The 15,906-nt window shown below is 52.4% G+C and overlaps 8 protein-coding genes across 8 annotated transcripts; 3 read left to right on the top strand and 5 right to left on the bottom strand.

The window, feature by feature from the left end:
* The first annotated feature begins 372 nt into the window (after window positions 1-372).
* Window positions 373-2,276, top strand: BO88DRAFT_407903 (proteasome regulatory particle lid subunit RPN5). The gene is made up of 5 exons (XM_025707564.1): window positions 373-587; window positions 639-695; window positions 751-987; window positions 1,044-1,532; window positions 1,584-2,276. Exons 1-5 carry the CDS (start codon window positions 504-506, stop codon window positions 2,181-2,183), a joined length of 1,467 nt encoding a protein of 488 aa, XP_025559071.1. The 5' UTR covers window positions 373-503; the 3' UTR covers window positions 2,184-2,276.
* A 27-nt stretch (window positions 2,277-2,303) lies between these two features.
* Window positions 2,304-3,481, bottom strand: BO88DRAFT_395884 (alpha/beta hydrolase; the record flags this gene model as incomplete). Its single annotated transcript, XM_025705206.1, has 1 exon — window positions 2,304-3,481. The coding sequence occupies exon 1, from the start codon at window positions 3,174-3,176 to the stop codon at window positions 2,304-2,306; it is 873 nt and encodes a 290-aa protein (XP_025559070.1). The 5' UTR covers window positions 3,177-3,481.
* A 572-nt stretch (window positions 3,482-4,053) lies between these two features.
* On the bottom strand, window positions 4,054-4,955 carry BO88DRAFT_407902 (40S ribosomal protein eS27). The gene is made up of 3 exons (XM_025707563.1): window positions 4,875-4,955; window positions 4,620-4,682; window positions 4,054-4,531 (listed from the first exon to the last, which is right to left on the bottom strand). Exons 1-3 carry the CDS (start codon window positions 4,875-4,877, stop codon window positions 4,349-4,351), a joined length of 249 nt encoding a protein of 82 aa, XP_025559069.1. The 5' UTR covers window positions 4,878-4,955; the 3' UTR covers window positions 4,054-4,348.
* A 596-nt stretch (window positions 4,956-5,551) lies between these two features.
* Window positions 5,552-7,172, bottom strand: BO88DRAFT_418780 (aminoalcoholphosphotransferase; the record flags this gene model as incomplete). Its single annotated transcript, XM_025708363.1, has 7 exons — window positions 5,552-5,662; window positions 5,712-6,376; window positions 6,427-6,522; window positions 6,587-6,633; window positions 6,716-6,873; window positions 6,937-6,970; window positions 7,033-7,172. The coding sequence occupies 7 exons, from the start codon at window positions 7,170-7,172 to the stop codon at window positions 5,552-5,554; spliced, it is 1,251 nt and encodes a 416-aa protein (XP_025559068.1).
* Window positions 7,173-8,476: 1,304 nt separating this feature from the next.
* BO88DRAFT_349197 (NIPSNAP family protein) lies at window positions 8,477-9,710 on the bottom strand (the record flags this gene model as incomplete). The annotated part of the gene is made up of 2 exons (XM_025703443.1): window positions 8,477-8,961; window positions 9,035-9,710. 2 exons carry the CDS (start codon window positions 9,708-9,710, stop codon window positions 8,477-8,479), a joined length of 1,161 nt encoding a protein of 386 aa, XP_025559067.1.
* Window positions 9,711-10,952: 1,242 nt separating this feature from the next.
* BO88DRAFT_147463 (pyridoxamine 5'-phosphate oxidase family protein) lies at window positions 10,953-12,044 on the top strand. The gene is made up of 2 exons (XM_025701497.1): window positions 10,953-11,311; window positions 11,380-12,044. The coding sequence occupies exons 1-2, from the start codon at window positions 11,195-11,197 to the stop codon at window positions 11,989-11,991; spliced, it is 729 nt and encodes a 242-aa protein (XP_025559066.1). The 5' UTR covers window positions 10,953-11,194; the 3' UTR covers window positions 11,992-12,044.
* A 334-nt stretch (window positions 12,045-12,378) lies between these two features.
* BO88DRAFT_407896 (lipoyl(octanoyl) transferase LIP2) lies at window positions 12,379-13,688 on the top strand. The gene has a single exon (XM_025707562.1). It carries the CDS (start codon window positions 12,543-12,545, stop codon window positions 13,416-13,418), a length of 876 nt encoding a protein of 291 aa, XP_025559065.1. The 5' UTR covers window positions 12,379-12,542; the 3' UTR covers window positions 13,419-13,688.
* On the bottom strand, window positions 13,425-14,884 carry rho3 (Rho family GTPase RHO3; the record flags this gene model as incomplete). Its single annotated transcript, XM_025711709.1, has 5 exons — window positions 13,425-14,014; window positions 14,074-14,275; window positions 14,326-14,447; window positions 14,653-14,779; window positions 14,831-14,884. The coding sequence occupies 5 exons, from the start codon at window positions 14,882-14,884 to the stop codon at window positions 13,896-13,898; spliced, it is 624 nt and encodes a 207-aa protein (XP_025559064.1). The 3' UTR covers window positions 13,425-13,895.
* Window positions 14,885-15,906: the final 1,022 nt, after the last annotated feature.

The following is a 15,906-nucleotide window of genomic DNA, read 5'->3' as shown; positions in this document are numbered from 1 at the left end:
GTTCAAGCAATTCCACTTGGTGCAAACCCGATCACTGATGAAATATAAGTGCTAACTGGTTCGTGGTGGTCTCGTGTGTTTATCCTAGTAACCAAAACATTGGCTGAATCGTGTTAGTTGGTGGTCGGGAGTATCACAGTCATTATAGACAACCGTATGTAGAATTTTCGACATGTTTTCAATAGAGATTGAAACCATATTGCTGCGAGTTCAGTTTCATCGAGAGCTAGGGGAACACGCCTATTATATGAAGAATATCGTTGAAAGATGTTGATCTGGTCTAAGTGCTGCAGCGGTGTATATCACGTGACACAGCTGCCGCCAGCTCGAGCTGCACGTCAGAGCTCCGATCCAGTCCATGCTTCCACTCATCTTTCATCATTCCCCCCAGACTCCCATCTTCTCCCAATAATCCCTCCCATATCTTGCATCCGTCTTTCTCGTTCACAGGTTAATATCCGCCAAATTTGATTTATACCCTGCTGTGACGCTTCCTCGTCACCATGTCCGAAACCCTGTTGAAGCCGGAGAAGGACTTCTCCAAGGATGCTGACAAGCTGATCCCCGAGGCTGAGCAGCTTGCTAAGGTTGGAGCTTTACCTTTGGTTCTGCAAACATAACTCACTGACCGTCAAAAGACCGATGTTCAGGGTGCCATTGACAAGCTCCTTGTATTGGAGAAGCAAGCAAGACAAGTACGGTCCTTCCTTCGTCTGATTGGCGACAACGCGATTCTTACCCATCCTACAGGCCTCGGATCTTGCCACAACATCGCGCATCCTTATCACCATCGTCACACTCAGCAAGAACTCGGGAGACTGGAACCTGCTGAACGACCAGGTCCTCCTGCTATCCAAGAAGCATGGCCAGCTCAAGCAGGCCGTAACGAAGATGGTCCAGACGGTGATGGGATTCCTGGATGAGACACCGAACTTGGAGGTCAAGCTGTCCGTCATCCACACACTGCGGACTGTGACTGAGGGCAAGGTCAGTGAAATAACCACCCGTCCAGCTCCGCATCATGCTAATGCGCAGCTATATAGATCTTCGTCGAAGTCGAGAGAGCCCGTGTTACCCGCATTCTTTCCAACATCAAGAAGACCCAAGGCGACCTTAATGCTGCTGCCGATATTCTTTGCGAGTTGCAAGTCGAGACATTCGGTTCCATGACCAGACGGGAGAAGACAGAGTTCATCCTGGAGCAGGTTGCGCTCTGCATAGAACGGGGCGACTGGACACAGGCCACCATCCTCAGCCGCAAGATCAACAAGAGATACTTCAACCGGAAGCCGAAGAAGAGCCCAGAGGAAATTGAGAAGCTGAAGAAGGAAGCCGAAGAGAAGGAGAAGACGCGTAGCCCGGATGAGGCACCGATGGAGGTGGACGATGACGTGACCGACTTGAAGCTTCGCTACTACGAACAACAGATTATCCTCGCCAACCACGACTACAAATATCTGGATGTTTGCAAACACTACCGGGAAGTGCTGGATACGGAGTCGGTGGAGAACAACCCGGAGCAGCTTCGCGCCGTAAGTTTACCTTAGAAGACTAGTGAGTACCTTCAAGCTAATATCATCCAGGTCCTCGCCAGGATTGTCTACTACATCGTCTTGTCTTCCTACGATAACGAACAGTCGGACCTGTTGCACCGCATCCAACAGGATTCGCGGCTCTCCCTCGTCCCGGTTGAAGGCCGGCTAGTGAAGCTCTTCACCATCCACGAGCTGATGCGCTGGCCCATGGTGGGCGAGCAGTTCGGTCCTCACCTCTGCAACACGGATGTCTTCAAGCCTCAGCCCAGCCAGTCGGTGGAAGACCAGCCGTACCGGAGGTGGCAGGACCTCCGCAAGCGCGTGATCGAGCATAACGTGCGGGTGGTGGCCAAGTATTACACACGTATCCAGATGGGCCGGTTGACCGAACTGCTGGACCTGACGGAGGAGGAAACCGAGAAGTACATCAGCGAGCTGGTGTGTTCGAAGACGATCTACGCCAAGATCGACCGTCCAGCCCGACTGGTCAACTTTGCCAAGCCTCGTGATGCCGACGACGTGCTGAACGAATGGAGCAGCGACATGAAGAGCCTTCTGGGGCTGCTGGAGCGGATCGACCATCTGATCACGAAGGAGGAGATGATGGCGCGGATCCTTCCCACGCGAGAGAAGGGCAAGGCCCGGTAGATTCTGAGTAGCAGAATAGCAGATATGCACATTGATGATAGTAGAATGGGACAATAATGACATCGTCATACATACAAACATACATACACACACGATCTATAGTCTACATCTATCTCTAATCTAAAACGGCAACTCCATCTCATTAACATCCACCTCCTCCTTCTCCTTCTTCCCCCCATTACCATCCCCAAGAACCCCCCTCACAAACCCCACCACAGCATCCAAATACGGTCTCTGCGCCGGCACAAAATGCCCCCCAGGATGCACCACCACCCTCCCCTCCACATCCACCGCATCAGTGACCTCCACCAACGCCCTACTCCTCCCCTCATCCACCACGGCATCCAACGACCCCAACACATGCAACACGGGAGTCTTCACCCCACCCTCATAAAACCCCCTATACCTAGGCCCCGGCGCCCTAAACCCACTATAACAAACGGCGAACTTCAACTCCCTCTGCCCAACACTCCTCACACACTCCCACCAAACACTCGGCACCTCAAACCCCTTAACATTCTCCCCGTTCTCCTCAAACACACTCCCCTCCGTCGCAAACCTACTCATCACCTCCTCCCTCCCGGGCTCCAACAACGCCGCCACAATCGCCGCCATCGCCGCACCCTGCGAGAACCCCACTACACCGTCAAACGGCCCCTCCGTCTTGATCACATTCGCGATCGTCTCTAGACCCAAGTGCAGGTCCGTGTAGAGCGGTGGGTTCGCGGTCGAGGAGCGTCGGAACCACCCGTAGGCTTCGGTGGGAGTGTCATCGCTGGTCGTGGAGCCACCTTGTGTAGTGGAGGGCTCGTAGCCCGGGATGTCGGAGGGAAGGAGGTGGATGGGGCCCGTTGGGTAGGTCGTTGTGATTGTGTAGCCGGTTGTGGGGAGGAGAGTCTTAGTGAGGTGTTTTATCACGGCGCGGGATTTGGCGTGGAAGAGGGGGCCGGATTGTGTGTAGCCGTGCAGGCAGAGGAGTTTGAGGGGGGGCATTTTTCTTTCTGTCCTTCTTTCTGGGGTTTGGATTTTGTTTTCTGGAAAGGTGAGGGGTAAAGGGTAGTAGGTGAGGGTTATGTTGCGGTTTAAAAGGGAATGGGTAAGTGTATGAGGAATATGTCGGGGAGAGAAAAAGTACTAGTGGGAGGAGGATGTGAGGAGATAAGATAAGCCCGGGTGGATGGGTGGATGGATGGTGGTTACTACTTAGATGGTTGGGGTATCCTCTTTTCTACGATATGGGGATGGGCTTTGGTTTTCCGGGTTCCTAATCAATAATTGAGAGGAATTGTTTTAATATGTCGAGGTGATTACTTGGTCGCAGGGGCGTATCTCTACAATCCAGTTGTTGGCACTCATACATACGTGCAGTGGTTTGGTCTAGATGCAAGGGCACTCGGTGACCCCAGCTTCAACATTGCGGAGATGCGGGCCAGATCTACACATTTCGAGGGGCTACGTCTCTACTACTACGAGCTAATGACCATACTGACCAATATAAAACATACGATTGCTACCGCACGAGGGGTATCACAACTCTACAGTGCCGGCACTGTCCTCTCAGACCTAGTAGCCAGACTCCTGCAGCCAGTCACGCCGCTCCGCAACAATACCGGAGCCGCCATCATTCATCTTCTCCACGATGGAGATCTGCTTTTTTTCCTCCTTCCACAATATCCGAATTCCTGCGGCAACCGGCAGAAGCTTATGAGCAGACGTGACTGGTGGCGTTGTATGATTATTCCCCCTTATCGTGCCCCTGTTCGAGGTACATCCGTCGTAGGTACAAGGAACACAACTTTGTCGAAAACGATAATCATCACGCGAAAATCAAGAGGAAAGATAAAAGGCAAGAGTAGTTTTTGGTAGTATGGACCGATCATGTGCCAGATATCCGGAACTCCCCTGCGCAGAGATGTAGGAAGATAAAAAAAAAGTAGTAAAACGCTTTTTTGAAGAGGTGTATCAAAAACGAGGTTCTGTGCCTGGTCAAAAATTTTTTTCATTTCCCTTGTCTGTGTGGTTCCGCAGGGCTTTCTCGCAAGGGGCGAGGATTCCATCTTCTATCTGAATCTGTTTCCTCAGAAAAACGAGATATTATAATCCATCATCATTGAAGAACGCCACATTGCTTTCATCATCGCTCCGGCACGGTTGCGTCGAGACGTTTACTTGCGGCGGAAAGAGCAGCCCTCAGTGAGACGGGCCTTACCACCGGTGGGCTGGCAGAGGACGGTCGAGCAACCAGCGCAGACGACGACGGTCTGGGCGTGGGAGAAGACGGTGGTGATGGTGAAGCAGCCGGGGCACTTGACGTCCATGAAGAAGGAGCGGGGAGCAGGCACAAGGGTCTGTTGTCGAAGGAGTAACCGTATCAGCCAACCCATTCCATCCATCCCTTATCTATCACTTTTTTTCCCGATATGGAATTGTTCATACCTTGAGCTTGTGCTTGCGGGCCTCAGCCTGAGGCGCGGGGTTGAGGAGGTCGACCGCGAGAACCTATTCCGAAGGGATATCCGTCAGTTCAACATTCTTTCTCTTCTTTCGATAAAATTTCGAGATGCCTGCGGCGACGGGATGGTGGCGACGACGGGGTGCACAGATGGCTAGCGGCGATGGCCATTTCTATGCAAACGTGCAGGGATATATGCTGGACAGGTTGTGGGATGGCATCGTAGGGGTAGAACGTACCATCTTGACGAGACAAAAAGTCGATCAGCGAAGGGAGTTGAATGAAGCGCTGATGGAGATGGCCTGCTTGAGGGTGAAAGCGAAAAGGTGGTCTCGTGGAGATGGCGAGCGCTGAAGGGAATTCTCGACGGCGTCACCCACGGCGGCCCGTTTGGGGGCGCATAGGGTTGCAGCCCTCTCGCTAATACTGCCCGAACAAGCACTTTTGCCACCGCCCGGCGGTGGCCCCTGTGGCTGATGCCGTATCCACCAATCACGGGCCGCTTATATCAGCCGCCAGATGCTGCTAGATGCTCCAAGGTCCTTCGATGGAGCTCCCTTTCTTACTTTGTACTACTATCTATTTACCTGTTACTCAGACGGGCAGAGAGATTACGGTGGTTGACGCATTGTCGCCACTCGGCAACTGCTGATCTCATACAAATACATTTCTATCGCTAATCCAATACGCTGCTTAGATACGGCCATGACATACGTTTCCGGTCCGGTGACATGTGCCTGCCATTCAGACACCGGACGACTTGCGACTCGGTTCCAATGCTCCTGATAGCGCAAGGCCAGGATGCACGAACGGCTGCGCCGTCCAATTAATCTACCGTCTACCGTCTTATGCGATTCGACGTTCTCCACATGGACTCCATTCTTTCGTACCCTCACCGCCATCATTCGCATCCTCATTAGTTCGACTTCTTCGCCTCTCCATTGGCGGTCACCACTTCCACGTGAGGGTGCTTGATCGTCAAGCACCAAATGTCAATATAGTCGCATATCGTCGTGATGATGTCGTGCTGTTTGCAATTAGCGTCTCGCCCTCGAATGGTCATGCGTGACACTTACCACGAAGCTGCCGTAAACGCCGATCGACAGACCCAGGCACACCCAGACGAAAGCAATCTGCCTCACTCCGTCACCCAGCAGACTCGGCCAGTACCCAAAGACCGCACCAGCGCTGTCGAGGACTGCCAAAGCAAGAGGGATCAAGAGCATGTTGAAGTAAGGGAAGCTGGCCTTGACCAGGTGCGCGCAGATCATCTTACCCACGGCGTACGCATTGATCATGCCGACGTACAGGCAGAACGGGACCATGTAGTTCTCCAGGATGGTGGGTTGCAGGTAAAGATAAGCCGGCACAAGAGTCCACACCGCGACCAGGGGGAGCAGGCCATACAGGGGTTTGATCGGATCCTGACCACGCTCGCGGCGCACCTGCATGACATGCACGATGCTAGAGGCGGTGGCGAAGAACAGGAGGACTCCGCCGTAGACGAGATACCACTGCGTAAAGGCCATGTCGTAGATGTGCTCTGGGATAAAGGCCAATTTGGGAACTCCAACGGTCTCCAGCATGGAGCGATGCCAGAAGCTGCCACCGCCCATGTAAGCCGTGAAGCCAAAGACAACGCAGAGAGTGAGGACACCCTCGACGGGTCCCGAGATGATTCCCAGAGTCAACACCTGGGTGTAGTATTCATCCCAGGTCTGAACATAGAAGGTCATAGTCGCTGCATCTTATCAGCATCGTCCAATACTCATAAACTCGTCCACCACCTACATCCGAAAAGGGTCAACACAGTTGCCCAAGATTGGCCGAGGTTCATGGCCGCCGCGAAGATCAAAACTCCCAAGGCCGTGTTGCATGCATCGACACCTGCAGGCGAAGCTTAATTCCCGGTCCATCATTTAAAAATGGTCAGGCCGACCCATTAACTTACTGTGATCAAACAGCTCACCCAGAGGACCGCTTTGCTTGGTTCTCCGCCTGCAAGATCAGATTTAGCATGCAGTCTACCAGCGGACAAGAGAATCACATCAAAAATTGGGGCGCAAGGGGCAGTTCGTACGCTTGGATGCCGTCTACGCCGTCAAACGTCTGGTAAAGGAACAACCCGATGGCGCAACTGGCATAGACCCAGGGCGGGCAGTCCTGGTCTAGGGTCGGGTTGTACCAGAGAATGGTGATGAAGTTGACTACCACAAAGAAGAACCCGGTCAGGGTAATCTACCAGTCCTCAGTTATTGGTCTTTGTCGCAGCAGGGCCAGTCCAGGGCTAAGATGACTTACGGCATTAGGACTAAGACCGGGGAGGGAAAGAAGGCTGTTAGCCAGACGAGAATAAAACAAAACTAGAGGACGAAACAAGCCAGTATCGTCACTTACGCCATGCTCATAGGGAAGAACTTGATCACAAAGTTATTATAGAACGGCTTGAGGACATAGCGGCTAACAAGAGAAAGATCGACTCCTGCATAACGGTATTCCCGCAGCTTGGGCAGTTGATGCTGGCGAATGTACACCATGTTGCCTGTTGTTCAGAAGGGCCTGAGCTACACCAAGCAATACGGCCTGTAAATCTAGATGGTCAAGATGCTCGGAAGTATATGGTCTCTTGAGTCTTTGACGCGATGAAAGTCAAACCGGAAGCGGGCTGCAGTTGACGCCAGAATTGCAGATGCCGCGCGGTAAAGAAGGAAACCAGGGCCGGAGAAGGCGAACCAGGGCCAGGGGAGCGGAGAAAGGGTTGCTCAAAGATTAAAGATGAAGTTTATCAAAGGACACGGTCGAAGTAGAAGTGTAGAAGAAAAAGAAGAAAAAAGAAAAGAAGAAGAAGAAGATAAAGTAGCGCGAGTGGGGAGAATAAGAAGAAAAAGCGACGCGGCGAGGAAGAAAGAAGTGGGTGCAGCTTGTTGATGCTGGCCTTGAATTTTCTAGTAACTTTTTTCTGCCGGCGGAAAAGTCAAAGGCAAAGACGGGAGGGCGGACGCGGGGAGCCAAAAAGGCCAGTGAGGAAGCCGTATCGAGGCGGTCCCTCTTCTCTTCAACAGCCAAGAACTTTCAACGACTTTAGTCGCTGCGAAGAATCCCACCGCACAGCATCGAAGGACCAGGTGGATTCCCGCGGAATACCCACGTGCCGTGCTGCTTTTCATTTGCTGGTTTACCTCGGACGGAGGAGACAAGACCGCACCCACGTCTCCTCATTTCCAACAACCAGTCCTGCTACGGAAGCCCGTCTGTGATCGTCGTGGGACAGGTGGGGGGCGCCAGCACACCAGCAACCAGTCTGCTGAGTCGCGCGACGACCGAGGCAGCTGCCCATGACGGAAATGAATTTAGTCGTCGACAAAGCGGAGTCGCGCAGGATACGCTAGAACAGTCAAGCGGGGCCATGGATCAACTTTGTTTACAGCAGCTGGTCGTCTACTTGGTAGATACGTAGTCTGGAAATAGACAGGAGACGGGGATAACAGATACAACAAGATGTCAGTTTGAACATAGGTATGCTAATGCTAGATACGATACACAAAAGGCATCAAGGCCGGCTCGTGAGAGGAACAATGAACAGCGTGCCGAGTGTGTACACTACCCCAGACGGCTCGAGGGCCTCATGATTCAGCATTCGCTGCAACAGTAGACAGGGCTGAGTCGCTCCATCCTTGATTGGTCTCCTGTTTATCCCCCATACCTCCTACTTATTCCCTCTCTGTTCATGGCGCTCGGACCGTTGAGGAACACAAGTAATCGGGCTTGGCTCCGTCTGCCTGGGTCCTGGAAAACTCACCCCGTGATCAAGACCATGTGATGATCGTCGAGCTGAACCGGCTTAGCCAACAGGACTCCAGGGCATGGGAATCAGGATCCGACTCTGCATGGTCTGGATAAGTGGCACCGTCTTGTGGACAGTTTCCCCCCAGCCTTCGATACCCCAGGACTGCTCACGGCGGACTTTACGCTCTTCGAGGTTCGCAAACTGCCAGAGATGGTGTACAGTGTTCAGGTCCCCAATTTGAACGAACCATGCTCCAACCCCCTCCATCACCTCCCGGCGGGCCTTGAGGCCACGACGCCAGTGTGTTTCCCACTCCAGAAGATTTCCGGGATGAAGAGTGTATGATCGGAGCTCAAAGAGACCGCCCAGGCGCCGTGGAGGCGTCGTGGGCCAGAAAGAGAATTCCTGCATCAGCGACGTCTTCTTGCTCTTGATCAAGCCCTTCAACTGCCGGTCAAATTCGGGGAATTCAGGGTGGCAGGAAATGTTGTGGAGGGAAGCATGGTATCCTTCATATCGCTGATATTCCCAGATGTGAACTGCATAGCTGTTAGCATACATCGTAACAGAGGCGCAACTGGAAAGGCTGGATGGGCGCGTGAAGTCAAGTACCAAAGGTGTCATTATCTCCAACCTGCGTGCGCCAGCTGCCAACCAAATTCACCCGGTTCTCAGGGTCGGCAGCCATGCGAGGGTACCACTGGCCGACGAGGTTCACATAGTCGTCAACTTTATCGGGCTTCACGTCGTGAAAGACGATAGAATGTACGTATTTTCCACGGGCGAGAACCTGCGAGAATGACCGTTCGATATCTTTGTCCAGCTGCTGGCCTTCCTTCGTTCCGTAGATGAGCGACGACAGGGGGCCGCGCTTCGGAGACTGACTGGCTTCCTGCAGCTGCTCGTCTCCTATAATACGGTGGGTAGAAAGTGAGCCCAAAGCCTTATTATCAAGAACTCCAGCGGCATCAAAAACGGGATGTTTGTTACTGCTCGCATTGCTCTCACCTGGAGCAGTGGGAGCGGTAGCGTACTCACGAAGGCGGTCACGGGATGCAGGGGATGGGGCAGAGGTAGAACCAGAAGCATCGACAGACTGACTCTCTTGCTGTTCTCTCTTCTTGCGAGCAACCTCTAGGTTCTCGCGAAACTCCTTCTGACGTGCGTTGAACTCAGCAGCCGAGTCGGGGGTGATGTCACGGATAGAGGGGGCGCGGGAGGCAGTGGCAGTGGAACTGAAGGGGCGAACCAGCGAAGACGCTGGCCGCAACAAGCGTGGGGCGAGCATGATTCCGTAGAGAGCTTATAGCTATACAGAAACGGATGCTGAAGCAAGGGATACAGGGGAGAATCTTCACAAAAATAGAGGCAGGGACAGGGTAATCAGACAAGAAACGGAGGGGGACAGGTAAATGAAGGATCGATAGACGTGTGTCGGGTTGACAGCAAATACAGAAGAGGAGCCCAACGACAGCGATTAGACTGCGAAAGGCGACACAAGAGAAGAGGGGTTTACCGAGAGGAGAGGGGAAGTAGATGAGTAGATGTAGAAAGAGTAACTGAGACAGCAGGTAAGGGCAGGGATGGGAGAGGTAGGTAGACACGCGATGCGTTACAACGACCTGACCGACGGCTGAAGGGAAGGCGCACTGCAGGAGGAGTCCACGGAACCAGTCAGGTCGCAAGCTTTAGAGTCCAGGATCAGCGAAGAGGAAGGTCGAATTATCGGGCGGAGAAGTAATAATCCCCAATGACGGTTGTCGGTTATAAGCCACGGGTATGTAGGATATTAGGTGACAATCGAATAGAGCCAATGGAGGGAGAGTGTGGAGAGTGATTGGGGAGGGAAGAGGAGAGGAAAAGAGAGAGAGAGGAAGGAAAGGCAGGTAGTTGAGTGGTTAAGGTACTTCCGGACGGCACAAGTGGGAAACTGGGGAAAAGGCGTCACTTGCTCATCAAACTGGAAAAGTGCGGGGAAACAAGCCTGTGAAGAGACAAGACCTGTCTTGTCTATTCTGCTAAATAACGTAACTGGGCTGTGCTTTCTCTCTCTCTGTTCTCGGCTACTGCCAATGTAACTTGAGCTGGGGCCTGCCTTATATAAGGGCTGATCACCAATCCCAGCCCTAGTGTACTAATCCCATTGTGCTGATACAGCTCTTGTTTTCTTCTGCGGATGATGTGTAGTCCCCGAGAAAGACATTCCTCATGACTTGTCCATTCCATTTGTCTAGGCCGATCTTCGTTGCCTGGCCCTGCATCTCCGAGACCATGACGAAAGCGGTCTTTTGCTTCCTTTCCTCCGCGTTCACGGCTACGGACATGATAACGGAAATGAGGTTATCTTCATTAAGGTCTTCAACCCTATTGGTAACGGCTCATCAATTGCCTCTAACTCACCGGGGTTTTCGGTAGAGACTTGAAAAATACTCGCAGCATCCATCACCGCCTCAAGCGTAGCTCCCAGCACCGATGACGTCGTTACCGGAGCTGTCTCTTATGTAATCAGAAGCGAGCCGCGCAGTGATCCGGGCCCGGATGGCTAGTACTAAACAGGACTAGTTTGGTAGACCCCAATCCGGTAGCTCATCTGATTGCTGGTCACACCCCTCCAGCTGAGCTGGCCCGCCACTGCCACTGCCACTCACTGTGTGTACTGTCCTACCTGAGAGCTCGTTGACTCGACAGAGTCCAAGCGCACTTGCTACACTTGACATCCAGCACTTCTTTACCTACCTAGGTCCTGAACATATTTTCTCCGTGTCCTACACTATGGCGGATTCTATGAACCCTCCCCTCTCGTACGAGGCCTCAGCCACAACTACTCATCCGCATGTCGGGACTACCCTCCCAACGGAGGTGATTTCATGTCTGAAGAATTCTCGATTCGTGAGTACTGCAATTTCTATACCTTTATACTGTCATTGTGATCGGAAACTGATATTGTACGCTGCCAGCTTCATCTTGCAACATGTGATGGCTTGACCCCGCACATCTCGCTCATGTCCTACACCTACCTCCCCTCGACTCCCTATGACCCGTATCCGACAATTATCATGACCACCAACCCTTCCTCTCGCAAAACCAATCATCTGCTCACCAACCCTCGCGTGTCCCTTCTGGTCCATGACTGGGTTTCGCACCGTCCGCCTACCCGGGCTCCCAACCCCGATGGTCGCGAAGGGTCTCCCCCGCCTGCAGCCACACGGTCCTCTTTGGCGAGCCTGTTGTTGAACCTGAACACAAGCGCCCTTTCCAGTATCTCCACAACTATCGCCGGTACCGCGCGCTTCTTGGAACCTGGTTCTGAAGAGGAGGCCTGGTGCAAGAAGCAGCATCTGGAGAACAACACCTTCGAGGAAGAGCTGGGCACTTTCGGACAACAGTTGCAGCAGCAACCCGGTCAAAGACGGCCCAGTATCTCAATTGACAGCGATGTCCGCGTCGTGACTGTTCAGGTGCGCGAGGGCCGCATTGCAGACTGGAAGGGTGGCGTGAGGGATTGGCAGTTGGTATCGGAGGGTGAGGGCACGCAGGGAACGATGGTTAATGGCGTTGCGCCCGAGTAATGTGTCTTGAAATTTATACTAGTTTGTATATCAAATTTTATTAGTGGAAGAACGAACCTGGGAAAATGCAAGCAGGCAAGCAGATATGCGAGCGTTGCAGACTGCCTAGGTCCAGTCAGTCATCGGAAGGTTTCGGCGCACGCGGTTCCTGAAGATCTCTGCAGACACGATCTCGCAGTCATGCTCCTGGACCAATATGGAAGGATGCACTGCAGTACATAGAAAATTGAATGCTACAAGCAAACTCAATCTCAAATTAAGCTCCGGGTGTGGGAAAGGAAGCACGAAATCGAGATCGGAATTGCGTTCCTCATCACATGACACTACAATCCGGGGGAGTGACGTCCAATCTTATCAAACCGCAAGCTCAAGAAATTCACACCAACTATCTAATCTAACAACTTCAACCCAATTCCACACTCCCTACTTCCTCTAATCACCTTCCCCAGAATACAATGCAAACACACCACCCATCCTAACCACGCACCAATCCCAATCCCACCTCCACCACCCAAAAAGAACCCAACCAACCAACCAAACCAGCACCAAAAATGCGCCTCGCCCACCTCCACCTCCCCAACATAACCCCCTTCAGCCGGGTCGCCAACATCCAACAAACACTGACAAGCCGGCTCCTCTCCCATAAAAAGCACCTCACCCCGAACCCCCCCGACCCAACTATAATAACCTTCAGCCCGAATCCCGTATACACAACAGGACGCCGCGACCTCCCTCCCTCCAACACCCTCAACAATGCCAATGCCAACACACTCTCCCTCCCACCCAGCCTCGAACCAATCCGCCAGATCCTAACCTCCCCTCAACCCAACTCTACTTATGACCCTACCTCCCGGGTAGCAGAATACCACCCCACCCTGCGCGGCGGACAAACGACCTACCACGGGCCGGGCCAACTAGTCGCATACACGATTCTGGATCTACGACGGCTGGGACTCACCCCCCGGTGTCATATACGGTTGTTGGAGAATAGTGTGATTGATGTGTTGAGGGAGTATGGGGTGAGGGGGATGGTTACGGAGGATCCGGGGGTTTGGGTGCATGGACGACGGAAACAACATGGAGGGTCTGAGGGGGGTAAAAGTGAGCTGCCGAAGAAGATTACGGCGGTGGGGGTGCATCTTAGGAGACATATTAGTAGTTATGGGATTGGGTTGAATGTGACGGAGGAGCCGATGTGGTGGTTTCGGCAGATTGTGGCGTGTGGGTTGGAGGGGAGGGAGACGACGAGTTTACAAGGGCTTGGGGTGGAGGGGGTGGAGATTGAGGAGGTGGCTGGGAGGTTTGTGGGGAAGTTTGTTGGGAGAGTGAATGGGGATTTTGCTTGTGGGGAAGGGGCGACGGGGGAGGGAATTGAGGAGGTGTATAGGGTGAGTGAGGAGGATTTGTTGAGGGAGGAAATGGAGTGAGTGGTTGTAGACTTTATACAATCGGGGAGGGTGCGGTTGGCAGGGATTGAAAGGAGGTTCTTGAGTACGCGAGATACGGCGTGTTCATTATCAATGGTACATTTGCATAGTCTATACCAATGGTCGATGCGGAGATCGACCAGAGCGAATGATGGAATATAGATAAGCAGCCATGGGTGTGTCCCGACTGGCGCGCTTTTCTGGAAGGTATCCCCAGAGCAAACATTAGGTATACAGGATTACAACAAGGGGTTCAACAAGTATATATAGAGAAGAGAACAGAGCAAGGCATGACAGGCTGAAAACGCCCAGGAAATGATAGCTCGATGCCAGTGATGGGAAACCCAGGGCATTCCCCCGGTCGGAACGGTCACAGCAAATGATCCAGCTCATGGGCTGAAGAGCAAGCAGGTAGAAGGGTATAAGAACAGAGCAATGCAATAGTCGACAAGTCATGAAGGATGGCCAGCGGCATGTCTAGAGAATGACACACCGTTCACCGGATCCATTAGAGCCCTGAGTTCTGACTTCCAGGGCGACCTTTGCAGCTTCGTAGAATGTTTCCATGATACCACGATTTTGCACGGCGGAGCACTCTGTCAAGAAGTCAGAAACTATCACGCGAATAACATCACGGGGTGGGAGTCGCCCTTACCCAGGTATTTCACTGCGCCAATTTCCTTGGCTTTCGCCAGTCCTTCTTCGTAGGTGATCGCGTTCGGGTTGTCGTTGAGGAACTCATCCTTTCTCAGATCACACTTGAGGGCAGTGAGCACCAATTTGACACCGGCGCAGTTCTCCGAGATCTCTTCAATCCATTTGCTCGCCACGTTCTCGAACGAATCGCGACTGTCAACCTAGAAGGAGTCAACCTCTTGTCCAATCCTCGAGGAGCGGGAATCCTCACGCTGAAACAGAGCATAATCACGTGTGTGTCCTCGTATGATAGCGCGCGCAGTCGGTCAAATTCCTCCTGGCCGGCCGTATCCCATAGCGACAATTCCATGTGTACATTGTCCACGAAGATATCTTAGGTAAATGTGAGCATGCGAGCCCGGTTTATGTAGGGAGAAGGAAGTACCATGCACGTAGTTTTCTGGAAAGCACAACGGTTAGTAAGATGATCATCATAAGCCAAGGAAGAACATGCGTACCGAATACAGTAGGCTCACTATGTAAGTGGGAAAGATTAATATCGCAACAAGAAATCAGCGTTCAGAAAGGTCATCCTCACTAGACCGTAGGAAAGTATCTACCCGAAAGTTAGCGGTCTCGACCACAGAGAAAAATACAAGGGGTGCCCACCCTCTGGTGAAGACATTTAGAGCGGAGGTCTTGCCGCAAGCGCCGTCCCCTCTTATCTGGAATCAGCAATCTGCCCATCAAATGTAACTGCCAAGGCTTGGTGGAACTGACAATAGCACCATCTTACGTCGAACGACTTTTTGGCGACCACAGAGACTCATTGTAACGGTAGTTGGGAGTGGTGGATGCGTCGAGATGCGCGGAAAGAAGGGTCCAAGTAGATAAGGGAGGGAAGGGGCTAGATGGGGAGGGGATCAACCGAAGAGCAGAATGGCGAACAGAATGAGGGGATAGTGAAGAGGAATAAAGTGTGCGGAGTAAGGGCTAATAGGTATGAATAGCGTTTCACGAGGCACTGATCTGGCTAGAAGAAAAAAGTGGTTGCGAACACGAAGATAAGTCGTGGGCCGCTGTGCAGCGAGGCCGGTCGATGTCATCGGCTCCGTCCTGCAACGGGCGATCCGCAAATGAGAGACGATCGTCATCTGCCAAGTACCTGAGCCGCTCTGGAAGTCGGGAAGCGCTCAGTTCGCTTCGCCACGCCTCGCAAAAATTCACCCGCAAAGATGGTTAGTTCTGACAGTGGGTAGAGTGTGCCCTCCACAGTAAAGTGGCAGTGTATGTTGAAACCACGGAGGGTGTTGCTTATACTAGCCAGGTCAGTAGTTAGTATGAGTGAGCATACCCTTCCTGCCTTAAGGCGGTGCGGTTAGTTGTAGATGTCGGGTTCAATTTAGCACGCAGATTCAGGCTGTGACAGGCGCCAATCGCTCAAATTGGCTTTATATTTAGAATCATTGCATGCAAGTCTAGCTCGAATCGGTCTGACTAAATGTGTCAGAGTCTATGTTCCTGTCCCTGAGCCACTAACAGGCAGTAATATTAGTTAGAATAGTCGTGGGTGATCATGTCATTGAACGTGAATTGAACTTATATATAGTACAGTAAGCATAGTAGTACCAATAGTAAGCCCTCTGTCCGACGACAATCATTGCGGAGGCTGAGCCATTGGACTGTGCAGTGTAAGATAACTCAAATAGATGTCTAGGCCATATGTATCAGCCATTAATTACTGACAGGCAATTCCCAGGAGTAAACAAGCCTCAAGTCCAGTGTGGGTTGTTGCTATAGTAGAGTAGAATGTAGTCTCGGTCGGGCCCGGCGAGGAAGCTACAAAGGCGGG

Source organism: Aspergillus vadensis, assembly GCF_003184925.1.
Source record: "Aspergillus vadensis CBS 113365 unplaced genomic scaffold BO88scaffold_26, whole genome shotgun sequence".
NCBI classification, from domain to species: domain Eukaryota; kingdom Fungi; phylum Ascomycota; class Eurotiomycetes; order Eurotiales; family Aspergillaceae; genus Aspergillus; species Aspergillus vadensis.
This window is presented reverse-complemented; position numbering and strand designations above follow the sequence as displayed.